Source organism: Trichechus manatus, unplaced genomic scaffold (assembly GCF_000243295.1).
Source record: "Trichechus manatus latirostris isolate Lorelei unplaced genomic scaffold, TriManLat1.0 scaffold00073, whole genome shotgun sequence".
NCBI lineage: Eukaryota > Metazoa > Chordata > Mammalia > Sirenia > Trichechidae > Trichechus > Trichechus manatus.
This window is the reverse complement of record NW_004444009.1, coordinates 13,589,470-13,605,776: the sequence shown is the minus strand read 5'-3', so window position 1 is coordinate 13,605,776 and position 16,307 is coordinate 13,589,470. Positions and strand designations below refer to the sequence as shown.

The 16,307-nt window shown below is 40.5% G+C and overlaps 1 protein-coding gene across 2 annotated transcripts in view; it reads left to right on the top strand.

Annotated features, from left to right (window-relative positions):
• CD53 (CD53 molecule) overlaps positions 1-13,667 on the top strand; it is a 33,540-nt gene extending 19,873 nt beyond the window's left edge. Inside the window, exons 2-8 of one of the 2 annotated variants that reach the window (XM_004380421.2) lie at positions 5,446-5,525; positions 6,387-6,575; positions 8,068-8,142; positions 8,718-8,804; positions 10,738-10,815; positions 11,897-11,980; positions 12,815-13,667. In XM_004380421.2, coding sequence (XP_004380478.1) covers positions 5,463-5,525; positions 6,387-6,575; positions 8,068-8,142; positions 8,718-8,804; positions 10,738-10,815; positions 11,897-11,980; positions 12,815-12,886 — 648 coding nt within the window. In that variant the 5' untranslated portion in view covers positions 5,446-5,462 and the 3' untranslated portion in view covers positions 12,887-13,667. The remainder of the gene's footprint in view (positions 1-5,445; positions 5,526-6,386; positions 6,576-8,067; positions 8,143-8,717; positions 8,805-10,737; positions 10,816-11,896; positions 11,981-12,814) is intronic. The other variant, XM_023734957.1, reaches the window with a different exon arrangement.
• Positions 13,668-16,307: the final 2,640 nt, after the last annotated feature.

Below are 16,307 nucleotides of genomic sequence, written 5' to 3'. Positions count from 1 at the left end.
GGTGTCTTTACCTGGTTTTGGTATCAGGATTATGCTAGCTTCATGGAATGAGTTTGGGAGTAGTCCATCCCTTTCTATGCTCTGAAATACCTTTAGTAGTGGTGGTGTTAACTCTTCTCTGAAAGTTTGGTAGAATTCTCCAGTGAAACTGTCAGGGCCAGGGCTTTTTTTTGTTGTTGTTGTTGGGAGTTTTTTAATTACCTTTTCAATCTCTTCTTTTGTTATAAGTTTATTTAGTTGTTCTACCTCTGTCTTAGTTTAGGTAGGTAGTGTGTTTCTAGAAATTTGTCCATTTGCTCTAGGTTTTCAAATTGTTAGAGTACAATTTTTTGTAGTATTCTGATTCTTTTAATTTCAGTTGGGTTTGTTGTGATATCACCCATCTCATTTCTTATTCGGGTTTTTTGCTTCCTCTCCTGTTTTTCTTTTGTCAGTTTGGCCAATGGTTTTTCAGTTTTGTTGATCGTTTAGAAGAACCAGTTTTTGGTCTTGTTAACTCTTTGAATTGTTTTTCTATTTCTGTTTCATTTAATTCTGCTTTGATTTTTATTATTTGCTTTCTTCTGGTGCCTGAGGGCTTCTTTTGCTGCTCTTTTTGATTTTGTTCTAGTTGTAGAGCTAATGTTTTGATTTTGGCTCTTTCTTCTTTTTGGATGTGTGCATTTATTGCTGTAAATTAGCCTCTGAGCCCTGTTTTTGCAGTGTCCAAAGGTTCTAGTAAGATGTGTCTTCATCATCATTTGATTCGTGATTATCTTTATTTCGTCCTTAATTTCTTCTGTAACCCAGTAGTTTTTAAGTAAGGTGTTGTTCAATTTCCATGTGTTTTATTTTTTTCCTTGCTTTTTCTGTTAATGATTTCTACTTTTATGGCTTTATGGTCAGAAAAGGTGCTTTGCAATATTTTGATGCTTTGGATTCTGTTAAGGCTTTCTTTTTGGCCTAATACGTGGTCTATTCTGGAGAATGTTCCATGTGTGTTGGAAGAGAAAGTATACTTGGCTGCTGTTGGGTGGAGTGTTCTGTATATGTCTATGAGATCAAGTTGGTTGATTGTGGCATTTAGATCTTCCATGTCTTTACTGAGCTGCTTTCAGGATATTCTGTCCTTCACTGAAAGCGATGTGTTGAAGTCTCCTACTATTATTGTGGAGCTGTCTGTCTCGCTTTTCAATGCTGTTAAAGTTTGTTTTATGTATTTTGGAGCCCCGTAGTTGGGTGGTAAATATTTATTATGGTTATGTCCTCCTGGTGTACTGACCCTTTAATCATTGTATAGTGTCCTTCCTTATCCTTTGTCATGGATTTTACTTTAAAGTCTGTTTTGTCAGAGATTAATATTGCCACTCTTGCTCTTTTTTGAGTGTTGTTTTCTTGATATATTTTTTTCCATCCTTTGAGTTTTAGTTTGTTTGTCTTTAAGTCTAAGGTGTGTCTCCTGTAGGCAGCATATAGACAGATCATGTTTCTTTTATCCCTTCTGCCACTCTCTGTCTCTTTATCGGTCTGTTTAGTCTATTTGCTTTCGGCATAATTGTTGATAGGTATGAGTTTAATGCTGTCATTTTGATGTCTTTTTTGTGTGTTGTTGACAGCTTCTTTGTTCCACTTAATTTTCTGTGCTGAGTCATTTTTCTTTATGTATTTTTCTTTTCATCTTTTTCATTGTTGTTGATTTTGTATTTGCTGAGTCTTTATGTTTTTCTTATTTTTTATTTTGATGTGTGGGATTGTTAGTTTCCTTTGTGGTTACCTGAATATTTACCCCTATTTTTCTAAGTTTAAACCACTCTTTTATTTGTTTATATCACCTTGACTTCCTCTCCATATGAAAGATCTATGACTACCTTTTTTAGTTCCTCTATTTTGTTTTAATGTTGTCATCTTTTACATATTGACATCCCTGTTTCCCTATTTTCAATGTTTTAGCTCTGAGTTACTTTTGTGACTTCCCTATTTGGGTTGATATCTGGTTGCTCTGTCCTGCGTTCTAGTCTTCAGTTGTTATATGATGTTATTGATTTTCTAACCAGAAGACTCCGTTTAGTATTTCTTGTCATTTTGGTTTGGTTTTTGCCAATTCCCTAAACTTCTGTTTATCTAGAGATGCCCTAATTTCACCATCATATTTGAGAGACAGTTTTGCTGGATATATAATTCTTGGCTGGCATTTTTTTTCCTTCAAGGCTTTATATATGTCATTCCATTGCTTCTTACCTGCATGGTTTCTGCTGAGTAGTCTGAGCTTAGTCTTATTGACTTTCCTTTGTAGATGACTTTTTGTTTATCCCTAGCTGCTCTTAAAATTCTCTCTTTACCTTTGGTTTTGGCAAGTTTGATTATAATATGTCTTGGTGACTTTCTTTTTGTGTCTACCTTGTGTGGGGTTCGATGAGCATCTTAGATAGATATCTTCTCATCTTTCATGATATCAGGGAAGTTTTCTGCCAACAAATCTTCAACAATTCTCTCTGTATTTTCTGTTTTCCCCCGCCCTTTCATTCTGGTACTCCAGTTACTTGTAAGTTATTCCTCTTGGTAGAATCCCACATAATTCTTAAGGTTTCTTCATTTTTTTAAAATTCTTTTATCTTATTTTTCCTCAAATAAGTTGGTGTCAAGTGCTTTATCTTCAATTTCACTAATTCTGATTTCCATTGCTTCAGTTCTGCTCCTATGACTTTCTATTGAGTTGTCTAATTCTGAAATTTTATTGTTAATCTTCTGGATTTCTGTTTGCTGTCTCTCTGTGGATTCTTGCTGCCTGTTAAATTTGTCATTATTCTCTTCTCTAATCTTCTTAAGTTTCTTTTTTGCTTTGTCCGTGTGTTCCTTCACTTGTTCTGCATTTTGCATGATCTCCTTCCTCATCTCTTGAAGAGTTCTGTATATTAATCTTTTGTATTCTACCTCAGGTAATTCCAAGAAGTTATCATCCTCTGAAGGTTTCTTGATTCTTGTTTTGGGAGCTTGCTGAAACCATCATGGTCTACCTTTTTATGTGATTTGATATTGACTGTTGTCTCCGAGCCATAAATAAGTTATTATATTTATTTATTTTATGTTTGCTTACTGTGTCCTAGCTTCTTGTTTGGTTATGCCCAAATAGGCTGCTCATGTGAGAGTTTGATTATTGGTGCCTTTGAAGCACTAACATCTTGTTACGAGGTGGTTAGATCTGTTACTAGGTATGTGAGCCCAGGAGTTCATTTACTTTTCTTGTATGGATTCAGCTTATGTGTCCAGGTAGTTGGTCACCAAGTGTTTGGTGCAAGCTCTCATCTACAGTCCTAGACAGGCAAGGGTGATTGGAATAGGCACAGGTATCTGGCTGCAGTAGGGAGTAATGCCCTGAGCAAGGCAGGGGGCTGACGGCTGCTCCAGTGTCTGGGAGGAAAGCATGTCCCTGTTCCCTAGAGAGTGTAGGTGGGCGGGTTTTGCAGCCAGACTATGGGTACCCAATGCTGTTGGCTGTAAAGACTTGGAAGCACCACTTATTCTTGGACCTTGTCGCAGGTGGCTAGGTGGCATGGGTGGAGCCACCTGCCCTCAGGACCCTGATGTGGGTAGATGAGGAACCTGCTTAATGGGCAGAGTGCTGTTAGATGTCATGAACTTGCCACTCCACCAGAGAACTGATACAGTTGAAGTTACACTCAGGCCACGAAGCTGTAATCTCTAACTGGCTTCAGGTATCTACCTGTTGTACTGTGCTGATGAGGGCCTACACTGTTAAAATGGGCCCACACAGGTCTATGTAGGGGTGAGAGGCATTCAAAATCCGTGGACCCCTTATGCCTCTGCCTAGGCTAAGGAGCTGTGCCTGCCCTGAGTTCCCAGCTTAGGGGAGCTGGAAGATTATTTTTCCCTGTTTGTTAATTTTTTCCCTCTCCAAGGCTGGAAGAATGGCTCAGGGCACGTGATGGGTCCTACTTCTAGCCCAGGGGATGCGGGAATCACTGAAGCCAGCCCAAGACCCAATGCAGAGTAGAGAGAGGCACATAAGTGGGAGAGAGGCTCTTCCAAAAGGGTATGTTTTTTGATCTGCACGGTAGGTTAGATGCATGTACTTATCTTTTGCCTATTGAGTGCTGCTTTTCACTGGTTCTGGAGGCTTGAGTAGACTCTGTGCCACTCGGTCTCTCTCAATGTGAAAAACACGTCCTGATTGCCACTGCTTGCCTCATTGCCTGCAGCAGCCGATCTGGCCTGCAAGGTGCTGGTTCCCACCGGGTCAGGTTTGGCAACTCCTCGCTGCTTCTGAACCATCTGTCCCTCCCCCTGCTGCTCAGTCTGATTCCTAAACTTTGCCTTTGATGTTCAGGGCTCCTAGATTGTCATATATAATCGATTCACTTGTTTTTTTCAGGTCGTTGTTGTAAGAGGGACCACAGGAAGCATCTGACTACTCCACCATCTTGGCCCCCACATTTTGTCTTTCTAATAGAGAAATTTACTCTATTGTTAAACAAGTAGCTCAGGTTTATCCAGAGTCTAGAGATCATCTGATTCCTGGGTACCTTGACACTGCAAAGAGAGGGTACTATAGATTGTACAATGTACTGCGAAAGGCATAGTTCAAATTGAAAAAAAAAACAATGAGTTGACATTTGCTTTATACATCAGTCTCATTGTGCAGTTTTTAAATATTATTCACTTAATGAAACCTCATTACCTCTGAGAGAAAGTCGAAAATTGTATATCTAGATCTCTAGAATTGAGGATCAGTCACTGGGCATTGATGTCCTCACACACACACACACAAATGATATGCTATTAAAAAAAGAAAAAGTAAGCTCTCATGACTATCTCTTTTTTCATCTCCATTGGATATTTGTTGGTCTGTTTTTATTTCAGCTGTGAGATTGTCAGCTTCAGGAGGATAGCTATTACTTAGTCATGGTTGTAGCTACTACAGAATCTAGAACACAAAACACCATGAATGTTTTCTGCAGTAAAAGAATGAATGAGGCATAGCTATGTTCCAGCTTTACATAGCTATGGGCATTCAGGCCATGAGCTTGATCAGGCCATGGGCTTTCTCCACAGCTGATTGGCCAGCCCATCTCTGACCTTGAAGCCTACCTTTCTAAGTGTGTACCCAGGCACTAGTCACTGATGCTGCACATGGACCCCAAAGCACTGTCTTTGGTGTGTATCTCTGTGACTTATTCTCATCTAAGGATGCTTCTTTTTTCTCTTCTGCAGTGCTTTATTCAATGTTAAACATCTTAGGTTTGCAAAAGTGAGTGTCTAGGATGAGCCAATTGATAACTCGGAGACTAAGAGAGCATGGAGTTTGGGGAAACTTTCCAGAGCAGAGCCACAATTCAAACCCAAGATGATGCTGAAGATCCTTTAACCTTGAACGTTTATGTCCTCTGATCTCCCATGTCACCTTGCAGAATCAGGTCACTTATTTTTTCTCTTCTTTCTAATTTTTAGGGTAAGAATATCCCAGCATGGGCATAAGTAGCTTGAAATTGCTGAAGTATGTCCTGTTTTTCTTCAACTTGCTCTTTTGGGTAAGTGTGTCTCTTTTGAGCATGGCTGAGCTCACCATTCCCCAGCTGAGCTCTGCTTCTCTCTACTGAATAGCCTGATATGCAGTGTAACCCATGTCTGGGTCATGTGCAGTATACCCAGCTTAGGAGCAAAGAAGTAGTAATTTCTTCCCCCTTCCGGTCTTGCCACCGTATAAGTCTGCAAAATATAAAGATACCAATGTAGTTATTAACAAGGGTGCTTTTGGCTACTACTGCTCACTGCTATGGTGGGAAACCTGAGACTCTACATTCTGTATATCTGGATACTGCTTTTTTTTTTTTTCCCGTGGACACCTTGGAAAAATGGCTGAAATGGAAGCCACTCTTCCCAAGGAGGTTTCTCTGTGTCAGATTCAGTAATTGAATTTCAGACATAGGATGGATTGGTACTTACTTGTCTGTGAGAAGATTCTTAAAAGTTTGTGTTCTCTAGCTGACTGCCTAGAAATATGAGCTTCCTTAAGCAGGGTGTCCCCTCTACATGGTCATGGTTTCCGAAGGGAAGGTCATGTAAGCAGTTGAGGGCAACAAGGAGTAGGGGACCTGAAGCATTAAGTTAGACCTACTATATGGTTAAGATACTGTGTGGCTCTATACAGTGAGTTTTCCCTGGTATTAGGAAATGAGTAGAATGAAGTATGAGTGGGACTTCACAGGAGGAAATGGGGATTGCCTCTCTTTTAGGAGCATGGGGAAGCTGGGTAGGTAGGTTGTTCATGAGAGTCTTGATAGAGCCAATGGAAAAAGGTGATTCTGCTCTAAAGCAAGTGAGAATAGGAGGAGATACTCAAGAAGTAGAACCATATTTTTCCTCAGATGTTGTGGGATTCTTCCTTTCAGTTCTGTGGCTGCTGCATTTTGGGATTTGGGGTTTACCTCCTGATGTACAACAACTTTGGGGTGCTCTTCCATAATCTCCCCTCCCTCACGCTGGGCAATGTGCTCATCATCGTGGGATCCATTATCATGGTGGTTGCCTTCCTGGGCTGCATGGGCTCCATCAAAGAGAACAAGTGCCTGCTTATGTCGGTGAGTCCCTACCAGACGTGGTTCCCTTAGTGGAGAGAGGTAATGCCTTAATTCCCAGGCATGATGTTGCTTGGTAGCTCAGCTATAGGCCCAGGGAAATCATAGGAACATAGGATTCGTATCTCAGGTCAGCCAAGTCTGTCCAGGCCAACAGTATTTTATTTCTGACTAGAGCCACAGGGATAGATGGGAGACTGCATTGCTATCCTCTTTGGTATCCATCTTACACTGTAAATGATAACCATTGTCATTACTATAATTTCTCTTCATGGCATTTTATTTCTTCTCTATATCTGGCTGAGATTAAGTGTCATCCATCTACCTAAGCCCTCCTTGCAGTTAGTATATATTTTTCAGGAGCTGATTCAGGGTCAGTAACTCTGATGGAAAATCTAGTCTCTAGACTCTTCTGAGCACTCTGGCCCCAGTAAAATGACAAAGGACACTTCCCTAACCCATATGTTTACAAGATACCCCATAGTGTAAGTGACCCAACTTGGGTGAGAGTCTAGGCTGTAGCCATTGAAATCTAACATGAGAATGCTCAAGCATCCTCTCAGCAATTGTTCCCTCTCGGCAAACTGTCCTGAAGGAGCACCTTCAGGCTTAGGTTTTTCCTGGAAATTCTGTGAAAAAAGATCTCCTCATTTCTCCATTGAGCCCAGCACAAAGTTTGGTATAACAGTACAACTTTTTCCATAGGTGTGGGCTCCTAATCACTTTGGATCTTTCTTAAGTCATTTGGTTAATCCTCTTTTCCATATGACTCAACTGTTAAACTGGAAATGAGAGAGAATAGGAAAAAATCCCTGTTTTCACGTAGTTCCCAGACTAATGGCAAAAGGTGACAGATAATAGACATGGGGAACAGGTTTTAAGCAGTCAGACCAGTCTTGGGGTAAAAAAGTGATGGAAAGGCAATACGTGAAAATGTGTTTTCTGTTGTGTGTGATTAGCATAAAGGGAGGAAGTGTCTAAAGTGGGGAACAAATATGAGTCAGGACCATGATTAGAGCACCTCTGCCCCTATCTGTACAAGGCTTATCTCAGCCTCCACCAGCACCTGCCCCCACCCTTGCTAATCCTGATCTCTCAGAAAGGACCAGGCCCAAAACTCTAAAGACACCTGGTTCCATTTTCTGGCCTTTTGCTCAACTGTTTTGATAGGCTTATACCAAAATTGCTTCATTTATTCTTTTGCATTCAGCAGATGGTATTGAATATGTATTGTGTGCATGGTGCTCTGATAGCACAATGGATAGGAAAGAACAATGTTAGAAGACAGCTGATCTGCCCCCTAGAGGCTTGGAGTCTAGTTGTAGGAAAGGAATACATATTTCTTATGAAACAAGAGAAGGCTTACAAAGGCCTGAGCAGGCAGGAGCAGAAACCCCCTGCACATGTGTGGACCAGCTTGGTTGTTTCCAGGGTGAAATGGGAGTGGGAGGAGAACCTGAATTTGTGCTGTGAACATGTCTCTGCTTTGCCACAGTTCTTTATCCTGCTGCTGATTATCCTCCTTTCTGAGGTGGTCTTAGCCATCCTGCTTTTCGTATATGAACAGAAGGTATGTTATAAAGAACACAACTCATTGTCTTATTGATGAAAGTGGAGAGTGTGTGGTGGAGAAGAAATAGGCATACAGTATGTCCTATAATAGAGGAAGAAGCAAAATGGAAATATAGAGCAAAGAGATTAATTATAATTGGGGAGAGAAAAAACTCATGGAGGAGATTGTATTTGAGTGGTGCCTTGAAGGATGAATGGGAAGAGTAGTAAAAACCAGTTTATCTTCCGATAACTACTTAGTTTTCTGTCTGCTTGGCAAGAGAATGTCTGTCTCGATACCTAAAGAGAGCCTAGGTTTTGATGGCCCCTTTTTCTCCTGTGTAAACTAGAGTTCTGGAAAGACAAGAGTCCACTCTGTACTTCATCCTTCAATGCCATCTCACTCTCAGCTCATCTTCCCATATACACACTCATTTCCCTCACTTCCTTAGCTCTGAGGAGACAATTTGGAAAGGAAGAGTGAATTGAAATAGTAGAATATGCTAAACTTAACCTTTGAGTCCTAAAAATTACTTATTCCTTGAGCTCACCTGCTTTTTACAATGTCTCCACTGCTGGAATGTGCCTGCTTAGCTGGATAACTATGTGGCTGAGGGCCTGAGACACAGCATTGAGCACTACAATGACACCATCGCGGCGTGGGACTCCATCCAGTCATTTGTGAGTACAGGTGGAATCCTCCTGAGCTTAGCTCTTCCTTTCCTGGAAGTTTCAGAACCTAAGGTCCACAGCCCTGACGTCCAGAATAATGCCGTGATGTCACAAACAAGGGAGCACATGACTCAATCTGACTGATACCAAGTCATCCACATTCTCTCTTTCATCCTTCATTTACTCAAATAGGCTCATTGTTTAAGCCCTGTTAGTATATAAGGAAGATCTAAACATGTCATACTGGATTAATTTATGTATTTTCCAAAATTTTACTGTAAACAGGAATTGTATCATATAAGAAATCTCTGTTGAATTCCTGAGTAGTCCCAACCAAGTATCTGCATTCCTTTTCTCATGCCCCCTCCCCACCCACAAACATACATATGGAACTCGGCATTCCTGCCTTGGTGGTGATTGGTGATGAGGGATAAAGATGAGGTCAGTGGAGCCAGCCTGGCATTGGCATAGTCTGTGTCTCAAATACTACCACTGTGACCACATGGAGCCACACTCATGCCCCTGTCATGCCTGCTTAGTGCAGAGTAGGATAAATAGCACAGGAATTAGAGCTCAGAAGCCAGGATTGGGTAACTGTGGGTAAGTCACTTAATCTCTCTGGATCCCCACTTCTTTTTTTTTTTTTTTTCCAGTTCTGTATAGAAACTTTTTATATAGGATTTTCAGGCATAGACAAAATAAAGAATAGTAGCAGAATGGATCTCCGTGCTCATATCACATAGCTTCAACATTTACAGTGGCATAGTGGTTAAGCACTCGGCTGCTAACCAAAAGGTCAGTGGTTCGAACCCACCAGCTGCTCTGTGGGAGAAAGATGTGGCAGTCTACTTCCATGAAGATTACAGCCTTGGAAACCCTATGGGGTTCTACTCTGCTAATGGGTTTAACAGTTAGCATTTTGCCAGTGTTGCCTCATTTAATCCCCTAAACTTTGTTGTTGTTGGAATATTTTAAAACAAATCCTAGCCTTCTTTTTAACACATCTAATTTCTTTATGAGCGCCCTGGGGCACAGTGGTTAAGTGATACGGCTGCTAACCAAAAGGTCAGCAGTTCAAATCCACCTGTTGCTCCTTGGAAACCCTATGGGGCAATTATACTCTGTCCCATAGGGTCACTATGGGTCAGAATCAACTCAGCAGCGATGGATTTGGTTGGTCAGGTTAATTTCTTTATCACACCTAAAAATTTACAGTAATTCCTTAACATCAACTGACAAATAGTCTATAATCAAATTTCCCTCATTTTCTCAAATACATTTTTAACTGGTTTGTTCCAATCAAGAGCCAAACAAAATTCACATGTTACATTTGGATGATATGTCTTTTAAATCTCTTTTAGTCTATAATAGTTTTCCTCTCTGTTCATGCTGTTTATTTGTGGAAAGAAATTATTTGTCCTACAGAATTTCCCACTTCCTGGATCTGGCTAGTTGCTTTCTCAAGGTATTTTGGTGTCATGGAGGCTTATCTCCCATAAACCCTGTAAATCTAGAGGATTGATGCAGGCTCAGTTTTTTGCCTGTACTGCCTCATAGGTGGTACTTCCCATTGCATCCTGTGAGTAGGCACATAATGCATCTGATTGTCTTACTTTCAGTGATCTTAAGATTGATCATTGGGTTCAGGTATGGTCAGCCTGACCTCTCCCTTATAAAATCCTCTGGGTGCCTATTTCCTAATCTGTAAAATGTGAATAAGCATACTTTCTCTACTTCACAGGGTTCTTATGTGAATTAAATGGTATAACCGAATGTGAAAACACTTTGTTCTAAGAAGCCAGGGCAATTCTGGATTTTCTGTTATAGAGTCAGATCTGAAGGGATCATCTTTCCCCCCAAGGCCCACGGTTTTTTTTTTTTTAAGTTTGTTTGTTTTCCTGTTAACTTTCTAACCATCATGTTTTTGCGGTTTGGCTTTTAGCTGCAATGTTGTGGTATACATAACAAGAGTGACTGGAAAGATATAACACCAAAATCTTGCCCAGAAGGAGAAGTTGAGGTAATTTTTTTTGGCATCTTTCCTGTTATTAGTCTCTTTGATTAAACTTTTAATTACCTTAGAAACTTCAGTCATGCATGTCCTACTCCTCCTAGACAGAAACAGAAAACTTTGAACAAAAGAAAGACTAGGGAGACAACCCCAGGTAGCTAGACAAATCAGGAAAAAGCAGGAACAAGCACATTTACATTAGAGACACTGTGAAGAATCTAGTTACACCGAAATACTATATTGCAGGGAGAAATTTGGTGTGACAGTGACAGAGCAGGGTCTAGATACTTCTTGAGCAGGAGATAGGTTCTTCTTATGGTTGAAAGTGAGATTTGTAGGGTTGAAGTAGAACAGCTTCTCCCTCTACCTGTTTTTCTGCTCTCCTTCCTTGGAGATGGCAGGATCCAAACCCTTAGTGAAATCTATCATAATTTCAAAGTGAAGGAATGAGGAGATGGGAGAGAGATGGTAGAATTGCTGAAAAAACCTACCCACTTAATTTGTACCTTCAGAATAGGCTCAGAGAAGCTAAAATTATCTATCTTCCAACCAGACCAAGTCCCTAAGGTCTTCACCTTATGTTACCCTCTCCTGGGATTGTTTGGAAGTCTTCAGAATTTTTCACATCTGTAGAGGAAGACTAGAACACCCACCAACCAGCCCTAGAGCTTGGTAGGACTATCATGGGCTTACTGGCTGTTGAAGCAGAAGATGAAATGCCAGTCAATCCTAGGACTGCATAGCCCATAATTCCCGTTTGTTGACCCCAGATCAGCAGTGAGTGTTCAAAGAACAAAAGACCATGTGCTGCTGACATGCTTCTTGGGAGCTAATTTAACTCAGTGGGCAACAATTTAGGACTTTTACATTATTGTATCACTGTAATGATAACAACAGAAAGTCCTCTAGTTTAATATTCTCTATGTTATGCCTCAGTTTCTCTATCCATAGAAAGAAGATAAAGCTACAATAATTGGCCTAAGTTTCTTGGTATCACATAAGGCAAAATAAAAAAGTGTCTTCCCAAATAAACCTCCTGATAAGGTTGAATAATACAGTAATGTCACTTGTACCTGTAATTTTTTTCTAGGGTTGCTATAAAAAAGCACAAGAGTGGTTTCACACCAATTTCCTGTATATTGGAATCATCACTATCTGTGTATGTGTGATCCAGGTAAGAGCTTAGCCACAAGAATATTGTGAGGATTAAATGAATTAATCCACGTAAGATTTTAGAGCAGTACCAGGTACGTAGTATTTGCTAAATAATTGTTAGCTATTTTTATTAGTTTATAAGCTCCCCCAGTCAAGTAGCAAATGATATTATTACCACTTTGATTTATGGCATACAGAAACTATGTTACAAGGCAATATATCTGGTCAGCATATCCCTCAGATATGTGAGTGATTCACAGTCTAACTAAAAGCCCACAAGCAGAGCCCCACATTGGTTCTTCACTCAGCTGGTCTGGAAAGGAGTCTGTGATAAATTAAACATTTCACTTGAAAAAAGTGGCTTTGCATGCTAAGAAGGAGTTGATAATGAAAATTATAATCAATCTGCTTAGTTTGGCAAGTCTGGGTCGATTTGGGGTAGTTTTGGGTCCTTTTTCATTATGTGATATATACCCATGTCTATCACAGATTAGCTGCGATTTAATCAGTAAGCCCAGAGAGAAACCATTTTTCTCTGCTTGGAAACCAAGGAGGCATAGGGGATGGGTGGAGATAACTCACCTCACAATGTGTTCAATAAGCAGAACTTGACTATACCAGCAGCAGGACTTATCTTACTTAAGGAAACAAAAGATATCCCAATGCTTTATACTCTGCTGTCTTGCCATCATTAGTCTCAGTCCATCCTCAAGCCCAAGGAGAGAACTTCTGAGAGGGAATTGGAAGTAATGGAAGGAAGGATAGTTTCTTCTTCCCTGGAGCCAATCCCAGGGGTTGTGGGAGAGATGGCTCCTCCTATGAAGACCTCACATTTTCCCAACTCTTTTCTCAGGTGTTGGGGATGTCCTTTGCGCTGACCTTGAACTGCCAGATTGATAAATCCAGCCGGGTCTTGGGGCTGTGACCTGCAACTACCCTGTATTGGAGAGACTTGTTTTGTCTCTGGAAATTCAAAACCACTTGTAATATGAATCCCTAAATGATTACCTCCTGGACTGGCACTTTTGTCCTCCTCCCTTCTCTTCCCTGGTTTGGTCCCTGTCTCATACAACCAGATATGAGGGTATTGGTCAGGAATTTCCCATCTCAGGCAGCAAACCAATCATCAACTCGTGGCAGCAGCCCCATACCACTCAAGGTGGTGGCCCTAACACCAGAGAGTTTTTCAGGCATGAGAGGCCCAGATAGCCTGTGGTAATAGCAGCTCAACATCAAAGAGTAGGTCCAGGATTTGAATTCTGATATCTTCCTGTTGTTAGTCTCAAGCCTCTAAATCATGCTCAGTCCACTCTACAAAGTCAAGCAAGACACAGGCTAAAGCTAAAGGGAGTTCTGGGGCCAGACTCACTGGATCATTGTCACAACCCTCTGTTTCCTTTTGACTAGAAGAATAACAGAGTGCTCTTTCCCCAAAGGGTGAGGTTTGTTTTCAATTTCGTTATTAAATGACCTTGCTAATTTATTCTAAGTCTTTCCAGAAGAAGCTATCCAGTGATTCATATCGTGACTTCAACCAGTCTCTTAGCTTTTGATTTACATAGTTATGGAGGAACTCAGTAACACCTGTATCTCTGATAGGTTAGCTGATAATCCCATTTAGAAGAATTCTGATGTTATTTCTTTATCAGATGAGGTTTTGTAAAATGTACTATTTTAACACTTTAATAAAGAAAATGTCATCTCAACCGCAATATTCTCATTCTTATATCTCAAACCTACCTTCCGTGACTCAGCCTGCTATCCCTGCCTTAAAAGTAAGCTCAAATAGTGCCAGCAAGTCAGGTGTATTAGTTATCTATTGCTGCAAAACAAATTATTCCAAAACGTAGTGGCCAAGAAGAACAGGAATTTATTATCTCACAGTTTTTGTGGGTCATGAATCTGGGAGCAACCCAGCTAGGTTATTCTGGTTCACAGTCCCTCTCAAGGCTGTAATCAGGGTGTAGTCCAAGGCTGCAGTCATTTCAAGGCTCGATTGGAAGAGGATCTGCTTTCAAACTCTCTCACATGGCTGTTGGCAGGCCTCAGTCTTTGCTACATGGACCTTTCCACAGGTCTTCTTTATAAATGGCAGCTGGCTTCCCCTATAGCAAGACTTCCAAGAGAGGGCATGAGAGAAAGGACCCAAAGGAGAAGCCACAGTCCTTTTATAATCTAACTCAGAATTGGCATATCACTTCTGGCATATTCTTTTCCTTAGAAGTGAGTCAATTAGTTCAGCCCATATTCGAGGGGAGATTACACAAGAGTGTAAATATCATTGGGGATCTTTGGGAGCCATCTTAGAGATTTCCAACCACATCATGTTTGTTGGGTAAAGAGAAGCAGCTAAATTGAATTGTTTATAAGTCCTGGATATGGTGACTGTATTTTGTGAAGCAAAAAATAAAAACATTTCTAATACAGAGCTGAACATCCAAATAAGGAGGCTGGTTAAAGTGCTTGGCTGCTAACTGAAAGGTTGGAGGTTTGAACCTACCAACCACTCCGCAGGAGAAAGATGTGGCAATCTGTTCCTACAAAGATCCTGTGGGGGCAGTTCTCTGCCTTATAGGGTCGCTATGAGTCAGAATTGACTCGATGGCACACAGCAACAACAACAACATCCAAATGTAGAGAAGTCGGGTAGGAGAAGAATTGGTTTATACTCTCAAAGTTTTGTGCATGATCTCCCACCTTCAATTAAGGAAAATGGGTCATTTGAGTGGTAGTCTACAGAGAAACCTACATCTTCTGCACTTTCATGAGGAAAACAAAGGACCAGAGGAGACATTCTTTTGAATATCATAGGTGTTGAAAGTATCTCAAATTCATTGTGTACAAATGAAATTTATCATTGTATCTTCCAAACCTGCTTTTCTTTGTTCCTTATATCAGTAAATGATACTGCCACCCACCTAGTTGCCCTAGCCAGAAACCTGGGCTTTGTCCTTAAATCCAGCCTTTCACTCCCAACATCCAATCAGTCACGAAGTTCTAAGGATTCAACTACCAGATATCTCAAATCCATCCATTGTTCTCATCTCATTTCTTGCCTGTATTCCTTCAATAGCCTCGACAGCCCACTATCTGGCCTGGATCCACCATTGGCCCCATCTAAACTATTTTCTATGCAACATCCAGAATAGTATTTCTAAAACAAATATGATCGGAACACTTTCCTGCTTGAAACCCTTCAGTGACCCTCTGTTGCTCTTAGGACAAAGTCCAAATTCCTTATCATGCCTACCAGGCCCTCCATCATATATCCCACTCTTAGCTCTCCAGCCTCACCTCTCATCCTTGCATTTTATGCTTTAGCTATATTTAAATTTATTTGGTTTCTCTAGGCTTTACTTATATTTCATTTTTCCCACTGAGCTACTGATCCCCTTTGTCCAGGTATTTTCCTATTCCTTCCTTCCACTAAGGAAGATTTCTCTAATTTCACTAAGCTGAATATTTGTTGAGGTCTTTCCATCTATGAGGAGCTCTAGTGGCACAGCAGTTAAGAGCTTGGCTGCTAACCAGAAGTTTGACAGTTTGAATCCACCAGCCACTCCTTGGAAACCCTATGGGGCAGTTCTATTCTGTCCTATAGGGTCGCTATGAGTTGGAATCAACTCGATGGCAATGGCTTTGGTTTTGGTTTTCCCATGTATGAGGCACCATGCTAATTACTTTACATACATCCTCCCATTTAAATCTTGATAAAATGTCCCTTGTATGTGCTTCCATAACACACTCATAGAAACGTCATAGAACTTAAACTTATTTTAATTGCCTATTTTTTGTCTTTTATCAACCATTAACCTGGTCAAGTTAAAAAGTGAGATAAAATGTACAAATTAATTATAATTAAGAATGGGGGCATAACCACAGATACAGTTAAGGTTTAAAAGTCCATGAGGGAATATGATTTTAAAAAAAAAACTAGGCAATCATTTTGAAAAATTGTAGATGCTATAGAAAATAGATATCATCCAAGTTGACTTCAAAGCAAAAGAGAATTTCTGTTTCTGATAATATAGCAAATAATGTTACTAAACTAAAACTCCCACTATGAACAACTAAAATGCTGGATAAAAGCTGTAGAACATTTTCTTAAAACAACTTTTGAGCTGAAAAGAAAGTAAGGAATACTCAAGCCAGAGAATGAGTGATGGTGGAAGCCATAGAAGAAAGAGGAGTTTAAGGGCATTTGCAAACCAGGTGAACTTGGACCTCAATTTTCATGACCTCGTAGGACAAGGGGTACAGGAGGCAAAGTCCAAAGCCTGCCTAAGGTGGGGAGTCTAACCAGAGATCTTCCCCTTTTAGGTCAGGGACTCCATAGGGCTCTACTC